The sequence below is a fragment of the Arachis hypogaea genome, chromosome 16 (assembly GCF_003086295.3).
Source record: "Arachis hypogaea cultivar Tifrunner chromosome 16, arahy.Tifrunner.gnm2.J5K5, whole genome shotgun sequence".
In the NCBI taxonomy this organism is placed as follows: Eukaryota; Viridiplantae; Streptophyta; class Magnoliopsida; order Fabales; family Fabaceae; genus Arachis; species Arachis hypogaea.
This window is the reverse complement of record NC_092051.1, coordinates 125,249,212-125,270,880: the sequence shown is the minus strand read 5'-3', so window position 1 is coordinate 125,270,880 and position 21,669 is coordinate 125,249,212. Positions and strand designations below refer to the sequence as shown.

At 33.1% G+C, this 21,669-nt stretch overlaps 1 protein-coding gene and 1 non-coding gene across 2 annotated transcripts; both read left to right on the top strand.

Annotated features, from left to right (window-relative positions):
* Positions 1-9,498: 9,498 nt before the first annotated feature.
* Positions 9,499-10,550, top strand: LOC112757490 (uncharacterized). The gene is made up of 2 exons (XM_025806066.1): positions 9,499-10,290; positions 10,365-10,550. The coding sequence occupies exons 1-2, from the start codon at positions 9,499-9,501 to the stop codon at positions 10,548-10,550; spliced, it is 978 nt and encodes a 325-aa protein (XP_025661851.1).
* A 6,155-nt stretch (positions 10,551-16,705) lies between these two features.
* On the top strand, positions 16,706-16,813 carry LOC112761180 (small nucleolar RNA R71). The gene has a single exon (XR_003181588.1). It is a non-coding gene; the product is annotated as a small nucleolar RNA R71 (small nucleolar RNA).
* Positions 16,814-21,669: the final 4,856 nt, after the last annotated feature.

Genomic DNA, 21,669 nt, shown 5'->3' with positions numbered 1-21,669 from the left:
TATATATTTGAACTAAATTTATTATATATTCTAGGAATAATTTTCTAAAGCTATTGCCTGGTGTATAACTGCCTTATCTGTAACGGGAGAACAAAGAGAGAATCAATTCAGTGTTTTATAAGAAGTGAGGGAAGCATAAGAATCATCATATATCTTCATGCAACTTGTAAATGTTGTACGTAACCCAATCTTATATTTTATCAATAGGGCACTATATGAAAACAAAAATCAAATATTAATATCAATATGTTAAAAAAAAGGTAATGATCAAATTAATTCTTAAAAAATCATTTATTTTTTAAATTAGTTTTTAAATATTTTTTTATTAAATTAATTTTTTAAAGATTTTAAATTAGTCATGTTAGTCATTCCGTCATTTTTTTTATTAATGATGTCAAAATTTTGCTAATATGATAGGTTAAGTGACACTCCAACAGAAATTTAAGAGTTTTAATTGACTATTAACATGATTATTAGTTTATAAAATTAGATCAAATTAATTTCAAATTAAAAAATTTTAATACTTCAAATTCTCTCTTCAATTAAATTTTGATTTGATCTAATTTTATAAAGTTATTATGTTGATAGTCATTTAAAATTTTTAGGTGTATGTTAAGGTATTACTTAACGTCCTATATTAGCAAATTTTGACACCATTAACAAAAAAAATGACAAAAGAACTAACATTATTAATTTAAAATTTTTAAAAAATAAATTTAATTAAATTTTTTTTCAAAAACTAATTTAAAAAATAAGTAATCTTTCAAAGATTTTACTCGTTAAAAAGATGCATATAATTCTATTAAAATTATATATTTATAATATAGGCAATGTTTCTAGTGGCCTTGGTTTTTGCATAACTAGGTTAGCTATGTTGGGGTGACTAATATAAAGGCAACGCCTAAAAAGAGGAGTAAAAGATGTTGTTGACTCAATTAGAAGGACGGTAACTTGTTTAAGGAGGTGTGGTAATTTTTTTTTTTTGAAAAAACTACTCTAAAAGATGGTGACGAAAATTTAATTATTAAATAGAATTTTTAATATCAAAATTATTAAAAAAGAATAATTTTTTTTATAATATTTATCATATTTAAAAAAGATTATTTTTTTTGGTAAAAAGACAAATATATTTTTAATTATTTTTTATAATTTTTATATTAATAAATTTTATTTTTTTTAATTTTAGTAATTCTTATTAATTATTTATTTATTTTTAATTATTTATTTATTTTGTTATCTTTTATCTTTTTTCTTCTCATTAGGTATAACAACATAAACCCAATATACAAATTATGCTTAGATACGCCAATGGTGCAAGTATTGAATATAGATTAAAGGAAAAAAATCACATGACTCAAGATGCATGAAATTTTCGGTTCCACTCTAGTATATATGATGAAAACCATAAGGTTCCATAAGAATGATCCATTATTTGGTGCAGACAAGGTGAAAGATAACCATATTAGGATCTTAGAAAAATGTTACGTCTACGTAATTTTACTTCTAGGGAATAGACTTTTTTTTTTTTATTGATGCAAATATTTATAACTGTTCTCATTCCACTGAAATATTTATAACTGTATGTTGAGTTTGTATATTTGGGTTTCTATTGTTAATGAGAGAAAGAAAAAAAAATGAAAGATCACAAAAATAAATAAATAAAATTACTAAAATTTTAGGAGATTTTTTATTTAAATAAATAAAATAAATATTTTAATTATTAAAATAAATAATTATAAAAATAATTACTGAAATTTATTCTTTCAACTGAGATAAATATACATATATTTGATTTATACAGTAAATAAGATAAGCCACTTCTATCTCGTTTAACTATGGTAATATAACCATCTTAAAATTCACCATCTATATATAGAAAAGGTTTATTGTGACTACAAAATTTCTTACCCATGGTGGCTTTGGGATGTCGTCAAAATTGGAGTGCAACACGTGGCATTTCATTAATTCTTTGACCGGATTAAAAATTTTGGCAAATTCTACAGTGCCTATAATTTTGGATTAAAAATTTTTTTTGAACATATTAAAAGGATTAAAGACCTAATTCAATTTTTGTCTATTTTTATAAAAGATAAGGTATTTTTTATCAAAAAAAAAAAAAAAAGACACTTCAACCTCTTACCCTGTTCTCTGTGAAATAATGCAGCTCCTTTATCATTTTATCATCTATTTATATCTTATTAAAGTTGATATAAAATCATTTTACATTCAAGTATAGATTACTTATAATTTTGCTATATAAACATATAATGGTAGATATCATTCTATTATGAAATCAAGCATATATATGTTCCTTTCAATCTTAATGTTACTTCTTGTAACGATTTTCACAATAATTAGCAAGATGGTTCGTACTCTATACTACTAAAATCTCTTTTTAAAAATATTAATATCCTATTAACTATTATTCAATTCATATTTTGTAAAAATTCTAATAATAACTAACAAAATTAATCCTACAACTAAATCTTTTTTAATAATGTTAATTATTTTCTAAATTATTCAATTCATATTTTTTCAAACATATAAGTTACGTGCATATAGACACTAGAAGAAATATTTGAAATCATAATAATGATAATAAATATTAAAAAATAATAGAGTTCCTCAAGGAAGCACTACAAGAAAAAAACTGAATATCATTTAATTTACTGTCAAATTTATTGTCGAACGTTAGAATCGGATTTTTCGATGGTTATTACGACTGAAAATTCATCTGACAAAAAATTACCGTCGGATTAGTAACGGTAATCGGTGGCGCGAAACTTTCTATCATTAGTGCCACATCTAACATCAGATTTTTACGGCAAGATTTTTCGATAGTAACAAAATTTAGTGAAATGTTGCATATAGGCAACGGCGAACAATTTACCGTCGAAATTTTTTTCGGTAAACCCAACAGTAAAATTAGGATAAAATTCAAATGCGAAACTCTTCCTCCTCACTTCTGCGAACTCTCTCTTCTCTTCTTCTCGCTGTTGTCTCTCTGAAGCTGTCATCGTCGCCACACCATTGCCACCACCTGGAAGCTGTCATCATCGCCGCCGCTGCACGTCATCCTAATTACTGCTGGAGCTGTCATCGCCGCCACTGTTGGTCTCCGTTTCTATTGGAGGAAGTCACCTTGTCGCCGTCACTGTTGCCTTCTGACCCCATCACACTTCCAGCATCATACATTCACCATCAGAGGTAGTTTTGCTATAGTTTTTTTTTATTTTTTCAGATTTTTTTGTGTGTTTAGCATTTATTTAGGTATTTTATTAAATTTCTTATTAAAATTGTTTTATGAATTGTGTAATTAGGGTTTGTTATTAATTTTTTTGCTATAGTGAAAGGCTAGGGTTTGTTATTATATCGTTTACTTTTGGTATGAAAGTTGTTAACTTGGTGAAATTAGAATTAGGTTTTAATTAATTGCAGTGTTGAGTTATATTTAATCCTTCTAAATTAGTTTTAACTTGTCAATTTAATAAGTTATCCTTTTTATTAGGACGGTGCTATTTTCTCTGGGATTAATTGGAGTTCGCATCTTTCGTGTAGTCATATTTAAGGTTGGTTTTCTATCTCTGAGTATAATGAATTGTTTAAGTTTTATGTTGGACTTACTTTTTCTAGGATAGAATTTTAGGATGGAAGTGGGAGAAGGTTGTGTAATGGCGCTTCTTAAAACCCTTGTTTGCTGAAAAATTATGGAGTAATAAGGGGTTGCGCACTAGAACGACTAGGATTTATTGTTTTATTGAATGTGTATTTGTTGTTATTTATGCAAGATCAGAGTGATAAATTATTTGGTGGATGTCTCTGAATTAAGTAAAGTCCTATCAAAATTTCATTTAAATTGTTTGAAACATGTTTGTTTTGTGAAAAAAAATGATAATTTGACTTAGTGGGAGATCCTAATTATAGAAGAAACTTTGACGAATTTTCTAAAAAGTTTAATAAGTTATATTATTGGTTGAATTTTGGGGTGTATGTGACAAAATGATTCCAAGTCTTTGTCTGTGGATATATGATAGGGATAACGGTAAATGGGGTGGATTAAAACCTGAGTTCTTTGAGGGGGTTGACAAATTTGTTGCGTATGAATTCAACATGGAACCGTTTAGGACCCAAGGGGTTTCTAGGTGTTTGTGCTATAAGTGTCTAAGTGGTTAGAACCTTCAGAGATAATACTTCACCTCTATCGTAATGGGTTCAAGGATGGGTATTGAATATGGACGGAACATAGAGAAGTAGATGAGCAAGGAATCAACCACTCTACCTCGAATCCTAATAGGTCTATGGGTCGATCAACAAGAATTCGGGTAGTTAGAGAACTAAATATGGAATAAATGAATTGGGAGTGTAACCAAAAGAGATGCAACGAAATGGTGTTTGATGCAATTGTTGTTACCAATATAGAAGATGCTGAGTAAGAGCCTAACTTGGAGGCAAAGTGATTTTATCATTCCGATGTGAAACAAAATAGATAACACAAGAGTCTCGGTTCATGAGAATGTCAGCATTGGTCATTCTTATTGGCATGGTGTGTTGCACCATATAATTCAGTTACAATATTTCTGTCGTACTACGTACAAAGTATACGTGTTTAAATATAAATGGTATAATCCAAGTTCGTGACAAGAAACATAAAAGCACAAGGACTACAATATCACTGAAGTAAATGTGATGAGAAAATATAGGCACTACGATCATTTTAATTATTCTACTTCAAAATGCACGAAAGGTATACTATTTGCCTTATCCGGGGTCATGCAAGTCTAGTTGGGTGGTTGTGGTAAAAACTAAACCAAGAGATCGTATCGAGTCTGACAGAATAGAGGGTCAGGAACTTTACCAAATTAATGACCCAACTCCTTCGAAAATAGTGGTTGATACCGGTGATCCGATCACCCTTAGCTCGGATGTTATGGATGATGACATCATTGATCTTAAAGTAGATGACGACACATTACCACTAGAGGACGATGATCTTCAAGAATAAGAGGGGGTCAATAGAGACGAAGAAGAGGAAGACGAATCAATGATTAAGAAATTATTGCGGAAGAGGACGATGATAAATCTGAATAAGATTAACTACAGTGCACGCTAGCTTTAGTTCTGTGTTGTATATTTCTTAATTAGGTTGACGTGCCCCTATAAATAGGTCTTATTTTGATTTGTTTAACAGCATTTTATTTCATTTACACTGTAAACGAAATAAGAGATGCGATGAATTTTTATAAAAATGTTACGAATGGTATATTTTAATAAATAAAATATTTTTTTATTTATTTAAAAAAATCCGGACTACAAGTTAAGAAGTATATATATATATATATATATATATATATATATATATATATATATATATATATATATATATATATATATATATATATATATATATATCGCACCATGGATGAATTCATATTTTTGTTGGGTGCATGTAATTAAAGAGAAAGCATAAGCGCATATTTTTTCATTGTACCACGATGAAAGCACTTTGAAATAATTGATCAAATTAGTTATAGCTAAAATGATGAGTTTTCTTTCACATTTGCACTAAACTCCAAAACAAAATTAACACTGGCCAAAGTATGAAAAAAGCTGTGTTTTCTACTTTTCTTAGAACGTCAAAAAGAAAACAAGGTTGAATCTGACATGTATACTTTTCCACATGTATCCAACCGTCCGTGTTCCATCCCAGACTTATCCTTATTATGGGATATTTGTTGAAACTTTTAGATTCCTTTTTCTTAAGATGATTTATATTAAATTATTAAAAAATATTTAAAAGTAGAAGCATATTTAAATCCATAATATGATTGGAACTTTAAAGATCTTATTATTGATTTTGATGAGTTGTTGATCATCACCTTAATTATTGTTTTTTTTTTTTATCATATTTAAAAGTAGAAGCATATTTGAATAGAAATGGTAAAAATATATATGCGAAAGTTTGTACTGTATTATCTGCGATGAGGTTTAATGGAAATTTGTGAAATCTCTACGGGGACAAAGACCAACTCCCGTGAATAAACGAGGACCGGAAATGGGGTTAAAGGAATCCCACCCGTTCCATGAGAACTTCTCAAATTTTTGCGATGGTTGATTTTTTTTGTTACTAAACATTTTTGTTTTATTTTATTAATGGGTATGTGAGAAATGTTATATACATGTAAATGATGTTAAATTTATATTTAAATTATATGTTAATATGATAAATTTAATTAAGAGGAGTGCTAAGGGTCAGTAGAATTTGTGATGTGTAGCCATCAATTAATCATTATTAATATTTTTAATGGTATGAGATGAGATCTAATGATATATGATTACTCATTTTTTCTTTGATGATTAAGTGCGGATCAAATTTTAATAAAAATATTGGCCTCCTAGATTTTTTTTAATTAAATTATATTTAATTATTAGTATATTTCTTGTACATTATACGGAATAATTAATAAACATATATGAAATTTTTATTAAAAACGATTAAACAAAAATATATATAATAATTATTACTATAAATATTTTATAAAGTTATAATTAAAATTAATTTTTAATATTTTTAATGTTAAAAATATTAAAAATAATTAGTATTTGTTTTAATTGATTTAGATTGGTTGAGTGGTCATCTCACTCGTCTCTTTAAGTAAGTATTAGGGCTTTGAATTTCGCCATATATATGTAACAACTCATTGACTAGTGGCAGACTTTTAATAAATGAAGTTTCAATCCGTAGAAGATTAGTTCTTGGCTGTTGAGTTAGAAAATACGGTGAAAAAATAGTATTTGTCTTGAAAATGAAACAATTTTTGTTGATGATAACAATACTTATGGATATTTGTCTTTGTTAAAATTTAATTGTGACAGCTTTATTTCTTGGCATCATATTCATTAAGGAAGTCAAACAATATGATCAACGTTGTTATCGATTAAAATTTCATATTTTATGACATGATTTTCAAGTTTCTAAATTTATAGAGTTATGTCATTACAAAAGCTATTAGATTGATTAATATTCCTTGATAATATTACTAAAACACCATCGTTGAGTCTTAGTTTGTGTAAAAAGTAACTATAATAACTTTGGTTATTCAATATATAATTTATTCTATTAAAAAATAAATTATTATCCCTAGATTGGTAAATATATTTTTCTCTATTTTTATACCATTTTATTTGATAATAATTGGCATTAAAAAAATAACTACACTATCCTATAATATGATGTACAAAATAATTTTTATTTTAAAATTAATTCTGATTAGTGAGATAAAATTTAAAATATTTTTTTTACACAAATTTAAATTTAAATTTGAATTCGGAATTGACTAACAACTCACCTTTTTCTAATTTTAATAACAACAATAAAATTAGTTAAGTGTAAAATATTCAGCATTTAATAATTTAAAACATTTAAGTTTTAATTACCAAAAATTAGGTTATAAATTAATTTCACACACACATTAGTACACAAATAATAATATCTAATATATAATTTAATTTTTTTTAACAAAATTAATGTATAATTTATTAAAAATTGATTTATTGTTTAATTTTTTTTTATAAACTTTGCCGTATATGAAAATAGTGATCTTATTTTTTATTATTATTTAAAAAATTATTCATAATTTTTATTATATAATTTACTTATTTAATAATCTTTATTATTGATATTTTATCAAAAAATAATGTTTATATTATTTGTATATTTTTTAATATTAATAAATAAGTAAGTATTTATGCGAGTGATTATTATTTATGCGAGTGATTATTATTATTGATTATTATTATTGTTCACTTTTTCATTATAATATTAAATAATATTTAAAACTAAAAAAGAAAAAAAAAGATAATTAGAAATTTTTTTAGTTTGATAATAAAATCTCTTGTAAGTAAGTATACCTAACTTTTATATATACTAAATGTAATCTTATTTAATAATATAGTATTTATTATAACAATGAATCAAAATATTAACTCAAGTGAGTGAGATTAACTTAGGTCTATTATTAGGATCCTAAATCCGAATTAGGTTCATTATCTTAGAACCCAATGCAGATAAAGTTCATATGTCCCATCTCAAATCAGCTTAAATTGAATTTTTATTGTTAGTTAGAGATGGTAATAGATACTCATGTGGGCATGGCAGACCCCTTTTTTCGTCCTTTACTCCTATTTAAAAAAAATACCCGACGTCCCTTCTCTATCTTCGTCGCAAGTTCCTATTTAATTATCCCCTTAACGGATGCAGATACCTAAGGTTATTTATGGATATTCTTTAAAAAATTTTGAAAAAAATTAAAACAAAACTATAATATAATAATCATAAATAATCAATTCAATATAATTCAACACAACTCATAATATATTCATTATAAAAATTAACATTTTAAAAGAAAAAATATAAAAATATCTTCCAACATAATAATATAATATAATTTTTTAGGATGAGACTGAGCGACGTAGTGACGAACTTAAAAGGCAGACAAAATGAGTTGGAGAGAGATATAAAATTAAGGCTAAGGATGAGTTTAGAAGAAAAAAAAAGAGTTTGAATTGGAGACAAGAATTAGGATTACTAAATTTAAGATATATATATATATATATATATATATATATATATATATATATATATATATATATATATCAGTAATTTTATATTTGCATGGATTTAACGGGTTCCATGAAAAGGGTACCTATGTCCCATCCCAATCCATTTCACAGATTCTCATTACTGTAAGAATATATATGGCCGATTAGCTACCACAAAAAGAGTCGTAAAATCATCGCTAATCTGTCACAAAATATAATTTGTGACGGATTAGCTACCACCACGCAAATTATATTTGTGACATAAATATAATTTGTACTTGATATGACTGTTACAATCCGAGCATCATAACTCGGTATCACCCGTTACAACTCGGCTTAATGAGCTATAATTCGGCGTAACCGTATGAACCAGGGATAAAATGCCCGACTATATATCGTAACCCCCTGATCTGATCATAATGATTCTTCAATATCAACAACGGCCAGGAATATAGCCGATCTATGCCTTTCGCCTATAAAAGGTATGATATCTCACCTTTCAGACAAACTTGAATTTCACAATACTAACATAAACATCGGAGTGCCTTTTGCAGGTACACTCCCCCCTCTCCCCCTTTGTTCACACACTCTGCGACGTGATATCTCTCTAGACGAGAAGCTTGGATCTCTTAAGTATATAACTAAGCGTTGAAGAGGACAGCTCGGCGTTGACTCTCAGGAGCCGAGTTACGTCCAGGTTACTCACCCAAAAACAATTGGCGCCGTCTGTGGGGACGAAAACATAAGGTCTTTCCTTTTTTATCGGTCTTAGTACTGTCATCCATGGCTGACGTGCCTCCACCTACACCATCTGAACTTCTTCGGATGGTAACTGAGTTACAACAAGCCAACCAACGAATGGCGGAGGCAAACCAACACATGACAGAGGAAAATTAAAGAATGGCAAATCAGATTGCTGCATTAGCAAATACTCGGATTGATAACAATAATGATCGTCGTGAACAACCAGAGGACGAAGAGCACCAATTTGATCCGACGCACATTTCTGAGACAATTCGAGTTAAAGATGCTCGGCCTCCACGGAATGAAGAAGCTTGGCCCTCGCAAAACGAGCACGGGAAACCAGAAAATGAGGATACCGAGCCTGATAACGCTGTGGGGCTATTCACAGCCAAAGTTATGAATTTCAAGCTACCAAGAATATTCACTCTCCCACCGACCTTAACCGCTTTCAATGGGTTAGGAGACCCGAAGAAATACCTCAAAATTTTCAAATTCATAATGATCGTAAATGGTGTTTTCGATTCCATCTTATGTCGTTATTTTTCATCTTATTTAGATGGCCATACACTTGATTGGTTTTGTTCTTTGCCTGCAGATTCTATCTCTCATTTTCGGCAGCTAGTGAAGCTTTTTGAGGATCACTTTGTTGGATCCGCAATCTACTTACATAACTCGGACTACCTGAACACAATCAAACAAGGCCAGAATGAAAGTTTAAAGGACTACATGACTCTCTTTACAAAAATCGCCATGAGCATACCAGATCTCCACCCTGAGGTACTTTTGCATGCCATCAAGAGTGGACTCCGACCAGAGAAATTCCAAGAAACAATTGCAGTAGCCAAGCTAAATACTCTGGCCGAGTTCCGGGAAAAAGCAAAAGGACAAATGGATATTGAGGAGCTTCAACAAGGTCGAAAGGGGACAAACCTCAGTACAAAGATGAAGGTAGACCTCGGGACAGCAAGAAAAATTTCAAGCTAACCCCTCGTTATGAGTCATATATCCAATTCAATACGAAGAGGGACGACATCATCAAAGAAATCCTCAACTCCAAGATGATCAAGCCTCCGCAAAAAGCCGACACCTATCAAGAGGTAAAAAATGTCGACAAATCCAAATATTGCACTTTCCATCAGAAGCACGGACACACCACTGACGAATGCGTTATCGCCAAGGACCTCCTAGAGCAACTGACGAAGGATTAATGTCAGTCTAGAATTTCTCAAGAGAAAAAAACTTCGTTGTAAGCATAGTCCAAACCAACAAACAACCCTCAATAAAAGTTTAATTTGTTTGTCACAATGCAAACTCAATAAAAACCAAGAGTATTTAAACCTCGGGTCTTCTCTCAAGGAATTGCAGGGAAGTGTGCATATTATTGGTTATGGAAAGGTATTTTTGGGTTTTTGAATGATGAACAAGAAAGTAAATTGCAAGAAAGTAAATGAAACTCAAATGGTAAAAAGGTCTTGGCAAGGGTTGATGGTTAAGGATCACTATCCTTGTTACTAACCACAATATGATAATTACAAAGATCAGTCCCACTTTGTCATCCCCAAAATTAGAGAAAAGTCAAGTGAGCTTAATTAATCCTAGTCCATAAGTCCTAGCCATTCACTAATTAATTTAGTGAAAGCTAGTGTCAACGGAAACAAATTATCAATCACTTGCCAAGGTCAACCAAGTTACCATCCCAAGCCAAGAACACAAAATTCTACACTAAAAATCTAACCAAGTATTTTATCAAATACTTGGAAGGCATAAAAGGAAAGTAAGGTAAAATTGAAAGAATAATAAAATCTAACAACTACCAACTGCAAGAAATTAACAATAACAACTAAAGAAAGCAATAATAACATGAAAACATAAATTGCATTAATAAAGACCAAAACTAACAAGAGTTCTGGTGTGCGAAATCGTGATCATTCCATTCCTTGGTAACGGCGCTAAAAACTCAATACGCATGTTCATGATCTTATATCTGTTTCACAACTTCGTACAACTAACCAGCAAGTGCACTGGGTCGTCCAAGTAATAAACCTTACGTGAGTAAGGGTCGATCCCACGGATATTGTCGGCTTGAAGCAAGCTATGGTCACCTTGTAAATCACAGCCAGGCGGATATCAAATGGTTATGGAGTTTTCGAATAATAATAATAAATAAACAGAAAATAAAGATAGAAATACTTATGTAATTCATTGGTGAGAATTTCAGATAAGCGTATAGAGATGCTTTCGTCCCTCTGAACCTCTGCTTTCCTGCTGTCTTCATTCAATCCTTCCTACTCCTTTCCATGGCAAGCTTTATGTAGGGCATCACCGTTGTCAATGGCTACATCCCATCCTCTTTGTGAAAAAAGTCCAAATGCTCTGTCACGGCACGGCTAATCATCTGTCGGTTCTCGATCATACTGGAATAGGATCCATTGATCCTTTTGCGTCTGTCACTACGCCCAGCACTCGCGAGTTTGAAGTTCATCACAGCCATCCATTCCCAGATCCTACTCGGAATACCACAGACAAGGTTTACACTTTTCGGATCTCAGGAATGGCCATCCATGGGTTCTAACTTATACCACAAAGATTCTAATATCTTGGACTCGGTCTTCTGTATTAGATATCTAAGAGATACTCATTCTAGCTTATTTGCATGTAGAACGGAAGTGTTTGTCAGGCACGTGTTCATAAGTGAGAATGATGATGATCGTCACATAATCATCACATTCATCATGTTCTTGGGTGTGAATGGATATCTTAGAAGCGGAATAAGTTGAATTGAATATAAAACAGTAGTACTTTGCATTAAATCATGAGGAACAGCAGAGCTTCACACCTTAATCTATGGAGTGCAGAAACTCTACCGTTGAAAAATACATAAGTGAAAGGTTCAGGCATGGCCGAATGGCCAGCCCGTATGATCTAAGAACTAGACATCCCAAGATTATCCGAAGATGTCAATACAATAGTAAAAAGTCCTATTTATACTAAACTAGTTACTAGGGTTTACAAAATTGAGTAAATAATGTAGAAATCCACTTCCGGGACCCACTTAGTATGTGCTTGGGCTGAGCTTGAAGTTTACACGTGGAGAGGTCATTCTTGGAGTTGAACGCCAGTTTGTAACGTGTTTCTGGCGTTGAACTTCACTTTGTAACTTGTTTCTGGCGCTGGACGCCAGACTGCAGCATGGAACTGGAGTTGAACGCCAGTTTACGTCATCAATCTTTATTCAAAATATGGACTATTATATTTTGCTGGAAAGCCCTAGATGTCTACTTTCCAACGCAATTGAAAGCGCACCATTTGGAGTTCTATAGCTCCAGAAAATCCATTTTGAGTGCAGGAAGGTCAGAATCCAACAGCATCTGCAGTCCTTCTTCAACCTCTGAATCTGATTTTTGCTCAAGTCCCTCAATTTTAGCCAAAAAATACCTGAAATCATAGAAAAACACACAGACTCATAGTAAAGTCCAGAAATGTGAATTTAATATAAAAACTAATAAAAACATCCCTAAAAGTAACTAGATCCTACTAAAAACATACTAAAAACAATGCCAAAAAGCGTATAAATTATCCGCTCATCACAACACCAAACCTAAACTGTTGCTTGTCCCCAAGCAACTGAAAATCAATTAGGATAAAAAGAAGAGAATATACTATAAATTCCAAAATATCAATGAAACATAGCTCCAATCAGATGAGCGGGAATTGTAGCTTTTTGCCTCTTGAATAGTTTTGGCATCTCACTTTATCTATTGAAGTTCAGAATGATTGGCATCTATAGGAACTTAGAATTCAGATAGTGTTATTGATTCTCCTAATTCAGTATGTTGATTCTTGAACACAGCTACTTTATGAGTCTTGGCCGTGGCCCTAAGCACTTTGTTTTCCAGTATTATCACCGGATACATACATGCCACAGACACATAACTGGGTGAACCTTTTCAGATTGTGACTCAGCTTTGCTAAATTTCCCAATTAGAGGTGTCCAGGGTTCTTAAGCACACTCTTCTTTTTGCTTTGGACCTTGACTTTAACCGCTCAGTCTCAAGTTTTCACTTGACATCTTCACGCCACAAGCACATGGTTAGGGACAGCTTGGTTTAGCCGCTTAGGCCAGGATTTTATTCCTTTAGGCCCTCCTATCCACTGATGCTCAAAGCCTTGGATCCTTTTTATTACCCTTGACTTTTGGTTTTAAGGGTTACTGGCTTTTTGCTCTTGCCTCTTGGTTTTAAGAGCTTTTGGCTTTTTCTGCTTGCTTTTTCTTTTTCTTTCTCTTTTTTTTTCGCTATTTTTTCTTTCTTTTTTTTCTGCAAGCTTTTGTATTCATTGCTTTTTCTTGCTTCAAGAATCATTTTTATGATTTTTCAGATTATCAAATAACATGTCTCCTGTTCATCATTCTTTCAAGAGCCAACATATTTAACATTCATAAACAACAACTTCAAAAGACATATGCACTGTTCAAGCATTCATTCAGAAAACAAAAAGTATTGTCACCACATCAAAATAATTAAACTAGTTTCAAGGATGAATTCGAAACCATGTACTTCTTGTTCTTTTATTTTTAAAACAGTTTTCATTTAAGGGAGGTGATGGATTCATATTCACTACTTTAAGGCATAGACACTTAGATACTAATGATCATGTAATAAAACACAAACATAAATAAACATTTAACATAAAAGATGAAAAACAGAAAATTTAAGAACAAGGAATGAGTCCACCTTAGTGATGGTGGCGTTTTCTTCTTGAGGAACCAATGATGTCCCTGAGCTCTTCTATGTCTCTTCCTTGTCTTTGTTGCTCCTCCCTCATTGCTTTTTGATCTTCTCTAATTTCATGGAGGATGATGGAGTACTCTTGATGTTCCACCCTTAGTTGCTCCCAATAATTGTGTGGAGGAAGATGTATCCCCTGAGGTATCTCAGGGATCTCTTGATTTACAGTCAAATATTCTACCACTGAGCTATAGACCCTTGAGATGAATTTTTCCATCTCCTATGACTCAGAGGTGGAAGATTTTGTCTTCTCTTTCCTCTTTCTAGAGGTTTCTCTGGCCTTAGGTGCCATCAATGGTTATGGAAAAACAAAAAGCTATGCTTTTACCACACCAAACTTAGAATGTTGCTCACCCTCGAGCAAAAGAAGAAAGAATAGAAGAGGAAAGAATATGAGTGGAGGTAGGTGGGGATCCTGTGGCGTCCACAGATCCTGAGGTGTCAAGGATTTACATCCCTGCACCAATTAGGCATGTAAAATGCCTTTGCATGCATTTCTGGCGTTTAAACGCCGAGGTGATGCTTGTTTTGGGCGTTCAACGCCCATATGCAGCATATTTCTGGCGTTGAACGCCAGCTCTATGCTTGTTTCTGGCGTTCAGCACCAGCTCCATGCTCTGTTCTGGCGTTGAACGCCAGCCAGATGCTCCTTACTGGCGTTTAAACGCCAGTAAGTCCTTCCTCCAGGGTGTGATTTTTCTTCTGTTGTTTTTGATTCTGTTTTTAATTTTTGTATTTATTTTGTGACTCCACATGATCATGAACCTAATGAAACATAAAAGAACAATGAAAATAAAAATAAAATTAGATAAATAAAAATTGGGTTGCCTCCCAACAAGCGCTTCTTTAATGTCAATAGCTTGACAGTGGGCTCTCATGGAGCCACACAGGTGATCAGGTCAATTTTATAGACTCCCAACACCAAACTTAGAGTTTGGATGTGGGGATTCAACACCAAACTTAGAGTTTAGCTGAGGCCTCCCAACACCAAACTTAGAGTTTGACTATGGGGGCTTTAGTTGACTCTGTACTGAGAGAAGCTTATCGTGACTCTTTTCCATGTTTACAGGATGATAACCTTGTGCTTTAAACACAAGGGAGTCTCCATTCAATTGAAGGACTAATTCACCTCTGTTAACATCTATCACAGCTCCTGCTGTGGCTAGGAAAGGTCTTCCAAGGATGATGCATTCATCCTCATCCTTCCCAGTATCTAGGATTATGAAATCAACAGGGATGTAAAGGTCTTCAACCTTTACTAACATGTCCTCTACTAATCTATAAGCCTACTTTCTTGAGTTGTCTGCCATCTCTAGTGAGATTCTGGCAGCTTGTACCTCAAAGATTCCCAGTTTCTCCATTACAGAGCGGGGCATGAGGTTTATCCCTGACCCAAGGTCACACAGAGCCTTTTCAAAGGTCATGGTGCCTATGGTGCAAGGTATTAAGAACTTTCCAGGATCCTATTTCTTCTGAGGCAATCTCAGTTGATCCAGATCACTCAGTTCATTGATGAGCAAGGGAGATTCATCTTCCCAAGTCTCATTACCAAATAATTTGGCATTCAGCTTCATGATAGCACCAAGGTACTTGGCAACTTGCTCTTCAGTAACATCTTCATTCTCTTTAGAAGAAGAATACTCATCAGAGCTCATGAATGGCATAAGGAGGTTCAATGGAATCTCTATGGTCTCTAGATGAGCCTCAGATTCCTTTGGTTTCTCAGAGGGAAACTCCTTATTGATCTCTGGACGTCCCAGGAGGTCTTCCTCACTGGGATTCACGTCCTCCTCCTCTTTTGTGGTTTCGGCCATGATGGTCATTTCAATGGCCTTGCACTCTCCTTTTGGATTTTCTTCTGTATTGCTTGGGAGAGTACTAGGAGGGGTTTCAGTGATCTTCTTACTCAGCTGGCCCACTTGTGCCTCCAAATTTCTAATGGATGACCTTGTTTCATTCATGAAACTCAGAGTGGCCTTAGATAGATCAGAGACTAAATTTGCTAAGCTAGATGGATTCTGCTCAGAATTCTCTGTCTGTTGCTGAGTGGATGATGGAAAAGGTTTACTATTGTTAAACCTGTTTCTTCCACCATTATTAAAGCCTTGATGAGGCTTTTGTTGATCCTTCCATGAGAAATTTGGGTGATTTCTCCATGAGGGGTTATAGGTGTTTCCATAAGGTTCACCCATATAATTTACCTCTGCTATTGCAGGGTTCTCAGGATCATAAGCTTCTTCTTCAGAAGATGCCTCTTGAGTACTGTTGGACGCAGCTTGCATTCCATTCAGACTCTGAGAAATCATATTGACCTGCTGAGTCAATAGTTTGTTCTGAGCCAATATGGCATTCAGAGCATCAATTTCAAGAACTCCCTTCTTCTGAGGCGTCCCATTACTCACAGGATTCCTCTCAGAAGTGTACATAAACTGGTTATTAGCAACCATGTCAATAAGTTCTTGAGCTTCTGCAGGCATTTTCTTTAGGTGAATGGATCCACCTGCAGAAGTATCCAATGACATCTTAGCTAATTCAGACAGACCATCATAGAATATATCTAGGATGGCCCATTCTGAAAGCATGTCAGAAGGACACTTTTTGGTTAGTTGCTTATATCTCTCCCAAGCTTCATAGAGGGATTCACCTTCTTTCTGTCTGAAGGTTTGAACATCCACTCTAAGCTTACTAAGCTTTTGAGGAGGAAAGAACTTGGCTAAGAAAGCCGTGACCAGCTTATCCCAAGAGTTCAGGCTATTTTTGGGTTGAGAGTCCAACCACACTTTAGCTCTGTCTCTTACAGCAAATGGGAAAAGCATAAGCCTGTAGACCTCGAGATCAACCCCATTGGTCTTAACAGTATCACAGATCTGCAAGAATTCAGTTAAGAACTGAAAAGGATCTTCAGATGGAAGTCCATGAAACTTGTAGTTCTGTTGCATTAGAGAAACTAATTGAGGTTTCAGCTCAAAATTGTTTGCTCCAATGGCAGGAATGGAGATGCTTCTTCCATGTAAATTGGAATTAGGTGCAGTAAAGTCACCAAGCATCCTCCTTGCATTATTGTTGTTAGGTTCGGCTGCCATCTCCTTTTCTTGTTCGAATTTTTCAGTAAGGTTGTCTCTAGATTGTTGTAATTTAGCTTCTCTTAGTTTCCTCTTCAGAGTCCTTTCAGGTTCTGGATCAGTTTCAACAGGAATGCCCTTTTTCTTGTTCATGCTCATATGAAAGAGAAGAGAACAAGAAAAGAAGAGGAATCCTCTATGTTACAGTATAGAGGTTCCTTATTGTTAGTAGAAGAAGAAAGGGAATAAGAGCGAAGAAGAATGGATAATCTAAACACAAGGGTGAGGATAGGAGCAGAGATATGAGATGAAGAGAAGTGTTAGTAAGTAATTAAATAAATAGAAGAAGATGAGAGAGAGAAGTTTTCGAAAATACTTTTTGAAAAGAAGTTGATGATTTTCGAAAATTAAAGGAGAATTAAAATTAAAATTAAATTTAAACAATTAATTAACTAAAAAGAATTTTTGAAAAAGAGGGAGATATTTTCGAAAATTAGAGAGGGATAGTTAGTTAGGTAGTTTTGAAAGAGATAAGAAACAAACAAAAAGTTAATTAGTTAGTTGAAACAAATTTTAAAAATCAATTTTTTTAAAAGATAAGAAGATAAGAAGTTAGAAAAGATATTTGAAAAAGATATGATTTTGAAAAAGATAAGATAAAAAAACATTTTTGAAGAGATATGATTGAAATTAGTTTTGAAAAAGATTTGATTTTTAAAATCACAATTAATGACTTGATTCACAAGAAATCACAAGATATAGTTTTAGAACGTAAAGTTTGAATCTTTCTTAACAAGTAAGTAATAAACTTGAAATTTTGAATCAAAACATTAATTGATGATGTGATTTTCGAAAATATGATAGAATAAAAAAAAGATTTTGAAAATATTTTGAAAAAGATCTTTGAAATTTTCGAAAATAAATAAAAAAAATGGAAAAGATATAATTTTTGAAAAAGATTTTAAAAAGATAAGATTTTTGAAATTGAAAATTTGATTTGACTCATAAGAAACAACTAGATTTTAAAAATTTTGAAAAAGTCAACTCAAATTTTCGAATTTATGAGAAGAAAAAGGGGAAGATATTTTTTTGATTTTTTTTTGAATTTTTAATGAAGAAAGAGATAAACATGAAAAAGACTCAATGCATGAAAATTTTGGATTAAAACAATGAATGCATGCAAGAATGCTATGAATGTCAAGATGAACACCAAGAACACTTTGAAGATCATGATGAACATCAAGAACATATTTTTGAAAATTTTTATATGCAAAGAAAATATGCAAGACACCAAACTTAAAAATTTTTCATGTATAGACACTATGAATGCAAGAATGCATATGAAAAACAAGAAAAGATACAAAACAAGAAAACATCAAGATCAAACAAGAAGACTTACCAAGAACAACTTGAAGATCATGAAGAACACTATGAATGCATGAATTTTTCGAAAATTTTATGCAAAATTTAAAACATGCAATTGACACTAAACTTAAAATTGACTCATGACTCAAACAAGAAACACAAGAGTATTTTTGATTTTATGATTTTCTAATTTTTTTGGATTTTTTGAAAATTAATGTGAAAAAGAAAAATAAGGATTCCAAAATTTTTAATATGAATTCCAGGAATCTTGCACTCTTAGTCTAAAGCCTCAGTCTAGGAATTAGACATGGCTCACTAGCCAGCCAAGCTTTCAATGAAAGCTCCGGTCCAAAACACTAGACATGGCCAATGGCCAGCCAAGCTTTAGAAGATACAAATCAGTCATACAATAACAAATTTGATTAGCAACAACTAGCTTGCTCTTGTAATGATGATTTGGAAGCCTCAGTCCAAACGAATTTAGACATGGCTTTACAGCCAACCAGGCTTCAACATGCTTCATGAAACACTAGAATTCATTCTTAAAAATTCTGAAGAAAAATATATTTTATTTTTTTTTTGGAAATTTTTTTGAAAATTAAAAGAATAAAAACAAAAACTTAAAATTAAAATAAAGTTACCTAATCTGAGCAACAAGATGAACCGTCAGTTGTCCAAACTCGAACAATCCCCGGCAACGGCGCCAAAAACTTGGTGTGCGAAATCGTGATCATTCCATTCCTTGGTAACGGCGCTAAAAACTCAATACGCACGTTCATGATCTTATATCTGTTTCACAACTTCGTACAACTAACCAGCAAGTGCACTGGGTCGTCTAAGTAATAAACCTTACGTGAGTAAGGGTCGATCCCACGGAGATTGTCGGCTTGAAGCAAGCTATGGTCACCTTGTAAATCTCAGTCAGGCGGATATCAAATGGTTATGGAGTTTTTGAATAATAATAATAATAATAATAAATAAACAGAAAATAAAGATAAAAATACTTATGTAATTCATTGGTGAGAATTTCAGATAAGCGTATAGAGATGCTTTCGTCCCTCTGAACCTCTGCTTTCCTGCTGTCTTCATCCAATCCTTCCTACTCCTTTCCATGGCAAGCTTTATGTAGGGCATCACCGTTGTCAATGGCTACATCCCATCCTTTCTGTGAAAAAGGTCCAAATGCTCTGTCACGGCACGGCTAATCATCTGTCGGTTCTCGATCATACTGGAATAGGATCCATTGATCCTTTTGCGTCTGTCACTATGCCCAGCACTCGCGAGTTTGAAGTTCGTCACAGCCATCCCTTCTCAGATCCTACTCGGAATACCACATATAAGGTTTAGACTTTCCGGATCTCAAGAATGGCCATCCATTGGTTCTATGGAGTGCAGAAACTCTACCGTTGAAAAATACATAAGTGAAAGGTTCAGGCATGACCGAATGGCCAGCCCCCATGATCTAAGAACTAGACGTCCCAAGATTATCCGAAGATGTCAATACAATAGTAAAAAGTCCTATTTATACTAAACTAGTTACTAGGGTTTACGGAATTGAGTAAATGATGTAGAAATCCACTTCCGGGGCCCACTTGGTGTGTGCTTGGGCTGAGCTTGAAGTTTACACGTGGAGAGGTCATTCTTGGAGTTGAACGCCAGTTTGTAACGTGTTTCTGGCATTGAACTCCACTTTGCAACTTGTTTCTGGCGCTGGATGCGAGACTGCAGCATGGAACTGGCGTTGAATGCTAGTTTACGTCGTCAATCCTTATTCAAAGTATAGATTATTTTATATTGATGGAAAGCCCTGGATGTCTACTTTCCAACGCAATTGGAAGCGCATCATTTGGAGTTTTGTAGCTCCAGAAAATTCACTTTGAGTGCAGGGAGGTCAGAATCCAACAGCATCTGCAGTCCTTCTTCAACCTCTGAATCTGATTTTTGCTCAAGTCCCTCAATTTCAGCCAGAAAATACCTGAAATCACAAAAAAACACACAGACTCATAGTAAAGTCCAGAAATGTGAATTTAATATAAAAACTAATAAAAACATCTCTAAAAGTAACTAGATCCTACTAAAAACATACTAAAAACAATGCCAAAAAGCGTATAAATTATCCGCTCATCAAGTTCATAAACATGAAAATAACAAATAAAAGAAATAACAAATAAAACTAAGAGAGCAAAGATGTAAGAACATGAAATAGTAAAGAAAACTAAATCAAAACAATAATTAAAACCTAAATCTATGAAAAGAAGTAATTTAAAACCCTAATTTCTAGAGAGAAGAGAGAATCTCTAGAATTCTAACCTAAAACATGATAAAAACTAAAATTATGACTACTTGGTTCATCGTCCTCAATCTTTGGGTTCAATAGCATCGGAAATGAGTTGGATCTGGGCCTGGTTGAGCTCAGAAATCGCCCACAGCTTGTTTCTTTAATGAGGTCACGTATACGCGTCGCCTGGTAGATTTTCTTCCCACGCGTACGCATGGGCCACGTATACGCGTCGTTCTAAATTCTGAAAATTCTCATTTTTTATGAATTCTCCACTTTGCATGCTTTTCTTCCATTTCTTTCAAGCCATTCTTGCCTTTAAAACCTTAAATCACTCAAACAAACATATCAAGACATCGAATGGGAGAAAAGTGAATTAAATTTAGCACTTTAAAAGCCTAAAAAGCATATTTTCAATCATTAAGCACAAATTAGGGAGAATTACAAAACTATGCTATTTTAATGAATAAGTGTGGGAAAAGTTGATAAAATTCACTGAATTCAGTACAAGATAAACCATAAAATTGTGGTTTATCAGCGACTAGCTTGGTAGGGTCACCTGGACAAATATATCAATGGTCACATGCAAAGGCGTTCCCCGTTTCCTGCTGACAATTCCTCGGCAGGACAACACTTCCGTGACAAAGAACGGACAACCTCAAGCCACCCTGATCAACCACGAGGAATTATTAACTGTATTTCTGGGGGTTTTGCAGGTGGAGGAGCTACAAACTCGGCAAGGAAGCGCTCCTACCGATCTATGCTATCGGTGGAAGGAAACTTTGGCAACAATCAAACACCCTCATATTATCCTCAAGTGACCTTCCAGGTTTTC